At 29.6% G+C, this 5,402-nt stretch overlaps 1 protein-coding gene across 1 annotated transcript; it reads left to right on the top strand.

Annotated features, from left to right (window-relative positions):
- Positions 1–1,202: 1,202 nt before the first annotated feature.
- On the top strand, positions 1,203–3,644 carry LOC112512651 (cationic peroxidase 1-like). The gene is made up of 4 exons (XM_025118720.1): positions 1,203–1,469; positions 2,176–2,367; positions 2,888–3,053; positions 3,149–3,644. Exons 1-4 carry the CDS (start codon positions 1,260–1,262, stop codon positions 3,532–3,534), a joined length of 954 nt encoding a protein of 317 aa, XP_024974488.1. The 5' UTR covers positions 1,203–1,259; the 3' UTR covers positions 3,535–3,644.
- The last annotated feature ends 1,758 nt before the right edge of the window (positions 3,645–5,402 follow it).

Genomic DNA, 5,402 nt, shown 5'->3' with positions numbered 1-5,402 from the left:
ATTTGAATATGAAAACGATATGTGATGATGTAGTTGTCTAATATACATAATAACAGAGACGCAACAATCAATTAAATTCAAGAAATAAAAGGATATCGAGTTTGTCGAGTTGGATTGAATTCAAATTAAAGTAACCCAATATTAACCTAATACCTACAGTTTAAAGAATTTACAACTCGATTAGATATCAGATTGTTTCATGTTAAATTATTTCCGTTAGATTGAGTTGGGTTGGTGAGATTATGATATTTCTATTTTTCTAATTACTCTAATATTGATATCTTGGACAATTCTTCTATAGTTTTGTTAAAATAAAAAACTCAAATATTAAAAAAAATTATGATATTTCTATTTTTCTAATTTCTAGAATTAAATATTTCTTTAAATTATTTAATTAGTAAATAGTAGTTTTCTTTTATCTAATCTCCTGAAAATCAAATTTCACAAATAAGCGAACAAGAATCAATTCATCTTTCTTCTCCTTCAAAATAAATTTTAAAGATTTAAAAGAAGACGAAGAATCTTCCATTGCCTCCCCATCATAATTCATTTCGAATAATCCATTTTCTTGGTCAACTTTTATTGAAAAACATTTAAAATCACTATTTTCTTTACTTAATTTAAAAAGAAAATGTTTTAAAAACTCTAACAAACTTTTTAACAAACAATTTTTTAAACAAATAAATTCTTGCCCTTATCGAATTACACGAATAAATGAACCATTTTATTGGATTTCAGTATGTATATGGATTTATTTGTTCAAAAAAAAAATATATATATAGAAACTTAATCGTTAAAATAAGAAAATTAATTGCGACTTTTATTTCAGATTCTCCAAAATGATTGTTAACACAATAAGTATTTCCTAGTCCATTTTTACACGTCAGAAAAACTATATTGTTCTATTTCAAGAAATGCATCAATTTATTTGTTTAAGAAAAAGTTCGAACTCATATTAACCCTTTGATCGAATTACTCCCTTTTAAAAATTCTATTGAATTGATGGACGTACCCACCATTGGAGATGTTTGTTTGAATTAATCTTGAGTTGAATTTTGTATACTTAGTGAAAGTGGATTTTTTTCATTTCACATGTGTTCAAACTTGAAGAGAAGTTGGCCATGTACGTAAATCAATCTCTCTCTCTTTCTCCTATATAAACACATGAGAAGGCTCTACATGAAATCATCATCAAAGAACAACTTCTTGCTTGTTGCCTTTAATTATCCCTTTGGCTATTAAGTAGTCTACCATCAGCCATGGCTTCATCTTCTTTTCACCCACTCATATGCCTCACTTTCTTATTCATTGCATCAATGGCTTCAGCGCAATTGACTGCTAACTTCTACAACCGAACTTGCCCGACTGCTATGTCTATTATTCGAGGTGGTGTTAGCACTGCAATCGCAAGAGAGCGCCGCATGGGTGCATCATTGCTCCGCCTTCATTTTCATGATTGTTTTGTTAACGTAAGTTGATCCTTTAATTTAATGCTAATTTCCAAAGTACTATGGTATTGACCATTGGACTATGGTCCAACTATTTTTTAAAGAAGTGATTGTTGTTAATATATATGGAACCGTTTTTGAAAATGTATATCTAAAATATCTTTTATAAAGAGATGGAAATTCCTAACAAAAATTAGGTTTGATGATCTACACTAGAACAATATATATGGAGCTCCAACACGTCCCCTCAAACAGAGGCTAGACGGTGCCTCTTAGAACGAAGGCAAAAGAGTGTGTCGAGTTCCTAGATCATATGGATATAGACCATGCCTCTGATATTATGATAGGATATGTTGTCATTGTAAGGAGAGGGCAGATTCTACACACACAAACATATATAACATGTATATATATATATATATACACATATTTGATGATATGTGTCTAGCCGAAGTGGGACACCAACACCTCCATCAAACGAAAGAAATACGTGCCCCGAGAATACTGGCGAAAGAGTGTGTCAAGTTTCTAATGTAGTAGTCTTTGACTATGATAACATGTTAGGATATGTGGAAATATTTAGAATATCTTTCTATAAAAACCCTTACAAAAAAGAAATCCCTATATATATATATATATATATATATATATATATATATCTGGCAATTTGGGTATGCTATTTACACAACTTTTATTGTCTTCGATGTGTTTGGATCTATTAAAACAGGGTTGTGATGCATCAGTTTTGTTAGATGCTACTGCCACTTCCCCCGGGGAGAAATCAAGTCGTTCAAATGCGAATTCAATTAGAGGCTTTGAAGTCGTTGATACCATAAAATCTCAATTAGAGAGTTCATGTCCTGGCGTGGTCTCATGTGCAGATCTCTTAACTGTTGCTGCTCGAGATGCTACTGTTGCTGTAAGTCCAAATCATTAATACGGTGCCAAAAACGATGGAAAAACCAATTATTCTTTAGATCATTACCCCATTTTTTACATCAAAGAATATTCTAAGCATTTTCTTTTTATGCTCACATATATTTTATTTTACAATAACTAATAAATTATGTTATCAAACTAAATTATTATTTCACGATTAATTTCAAATTTATCATTTTTTTCAAATAAAAAAAATGACATTCTACTCAAATTTAAAAAAACCAGATAAAGTAAAAATACTAAAAATACCTCTTACTTAACAGATGTATATTAACGCAGTTAAATGTTTGAGGGAAAAAAATGAAATGTTAAAAACCATAAGGATGAAAAACGTAATTTTGAAAATTTAAGGACCGAAGTAACAATTTTAGAGGGAAATTATAATTCTTTTATACAATAAAATAAAAGGGTATAAATCTCAAATTGAATCACCATTTCGCAATTTTGTGTGTTGATCTGGTCAACAACCTTTTTTTGAATTCGAAACTTTTAATATTCAGCTTGGTGGACAAACATGGAATGTGGTTCTTGGAAGAAGGGATTCGGCCACTGCGAGTTTAGATGCCGCTAATTCCGATCTCCCCTCGCCATTTTTGGATCTTCCTCAGCTAATCTCTGTATTTGGAAACAAAGGTTTCTCTCCACAAGAAATGGTTGCTCTTACTGGTATGTGCACATCCATAACAAGAAGAAACTGTTAAAAAAATTTGTTCTACAAGTCTACAACAATTTTCATGACTGTCGTATTATGTGTAAAACAGGAGCTCATGAAATCGGGCAAGCTAGCTGTGGAGTGTTTAGAGAGAGAATCTACAATGAAACCAACATCGATCCATCTTTTGCATTATCCATGCAAACAAATTGCCCTAGAACCGGTGGTGATGCCAATCTGGCTCCTCTCGACAGCACTACTCCGACTGTTTTCGATAACGCTTTCTTTAGAAACTTGGTTAACCAAAGGGGTCTTCTTCATTCCGATCAACAAATTTATAGTGGAGGTTCCACAAACGCTCAGGTTGACCGATACAGGCTCAACTCTGCTGCTTTCTTTACGGATTTTGCCAATGCGATGGTGACAATGGGGAACCTTAGCCCTTTAACCGGTACTAATGGCCAGATTAGGACCAACTGCAGGAGGGCAAACTAAGTTCAAGCATCAAGGGTTGTGTTCCATCGATGTTAATTGTATTTTCCTAGAGAACTTGTACAACTTTTATACGACTTCATTGGAATAGTATGTTAAACTGGATTTACGATAATAATAATAATAAAGGTTCTCATATTTTGTTCTTATTAATGATATTTGAATTATCAGGAAAAGTTTAAACGGGACTGATTGATATTTTAAGCCAAATATATCATGAATTATTTTTTATAAAATAACTTTAAAATTAGTATATATCAATATTATTTATCAAGAATATTATTTATTTTTATTATTCATGATACTCGACATAAATAAATGGTTTTTACGATTTCAAAATATATATGGTTATCTATTTAAACTGCCCCTTCAATTATATATATATATATATATATATATATAGATTTGGGATCATGTGAGACCAGCCTGTTTTCGTGAGACCCGTGAGACCAACATTTTACACTTGAAACTTCACAGCAAAATGCTGTGAAGGTGACTTTTTAAAACTTTCACAGTGTTTTTGCTGTGAAGGTTCGACTTTTTTTAAACCTTCACAGTGTTTTTGCTGTGAAGGTTACGTGTAAAAATGTGGTCTCACGGGTCTCACGAAAACAGGCTGGTCTCACGTGAACCCAACCCTATATATATATATAGATTGAGCAAATTATTTGTCCAACAACCTAATTAACTGTGTTTACTGTATTATAAAGCAATATTTAAAAGTACTAAAAACAACTTCTTGATACATAATCCCTTAAATTTCAAGTTTACAAGTAATTAACGTATACGTACAATTTTCTAAAATTCCATGTTGAAAAAACTAATTTATAACTAGGGTTTGAACGTTAAAGGCGACGGTTAAATCTTTTCAACCAATATACAATATAAGATCAATTCAGTGATAAGAAAAACAAAAAATACGTTGATGGGGATCGGCATACTATGTGTAATATTTCATCCATTTACGATAAATATCGACAATATAGAATTATATACCAATTAATTATATAATCGAAAAATTAATTTTATAATAAATAAGTTATAGTTATACAATGCTAAAAAAATTAGAACTAGTAAAATCTCCTTAATTAACAAGACATGAACCAACAATTTCTCTATCTTGAAGAGCACGTCTCTCATCTAATAACGGGTGATAGATGTCTATACTATATGATAAAGCATTTGACAAAAAAATTTAAAAACCATTTTTTATGTATGAAATACTGTTTATCGATTCATATTACTTAAAATTCAAGATTACAAGTAAATTGTGCATAAGTGCAACTTATTAAAGCTTCATGTTTGAATTCGTGTAACTAATTTCAGATAAACATAATCAAATAAAGAATAAACATTTCATTTTAAATATAAAAAAAACTAAAATATAATTAGAATAATCATTGAGTTCTAACAAAATACTTAATTATTATCTTTATAAAAAAAATTATATTATCAAACCAAAAATAAAAAAATAAATTAAAGAAAGACACAAAAAAAAAAGAAATTTTAAATAGTTAGTTTGATACTAATATCAATAATTTTTTTATGATATCTTCATATTTATATTTTATTCAATAATAAAAACATTATCTCTTTCTCAAAACCACATAAACTGTATTATAACATCGACTAAGACAAAAAAAAATCGAAACACTAAATCGAGATGTATCTCACTACATTATACGAGTATCCTTCTAGTCTAATTAAAATGCTCGCATATTTAAGAACAGTAAATTTATTTTCAGTATGTTGGAAGAGCAAAATCATCTATAACAGATTTTTTAAAATAGAGAGAATAAAAATTTTATTCTCTATCAAAGATGATATAATTATAGAATATTTTCACTATATAATTAAAGTAAAATGTTTAA

The sequence above is a fragment of the Cynara cardunculus genome (genome assembly GCF_001531365.2).
Source record: "Cynara cardunculus var. scolymus isolate 2C chromosome LG 5, CcrdV1, whole genome shotgun sequence".
Lineage (NCBI taxonomy): Eukaryota > Viridiplantae > Streptophyta > Magnoliopsida > Asterales > Asteraceae > Cynara > Cynara cardunculus.
This window is presented reverse-complemented; position numbering and strand designations above follow the sequence as displayed.

Bases quoted from the DNA above. Each gene is read 5' to 3' on its own strand.
- LOC112512651 (XM_025118720.1), top strand. From the start codon at position 1,260: ATGGCTTCATCTTCTTTTCACCCACTCATATGCCTCACTTTCTTATTC. The intron at 1,470-2,175 runs GTAAGTTGATCC...CTATTAAAACAG, and splicing joins TTCATGATTGTTTTGTTAAC to GGTTGTGATGCATCAGTTTT. The intron at 2,368-2,887 runs GTAAGTCCAAAT...TTTAATATTCAG, and splicing joins CTCGAGATGCTACTGTTGCT to CTTGGTGGACAAACATGGAA.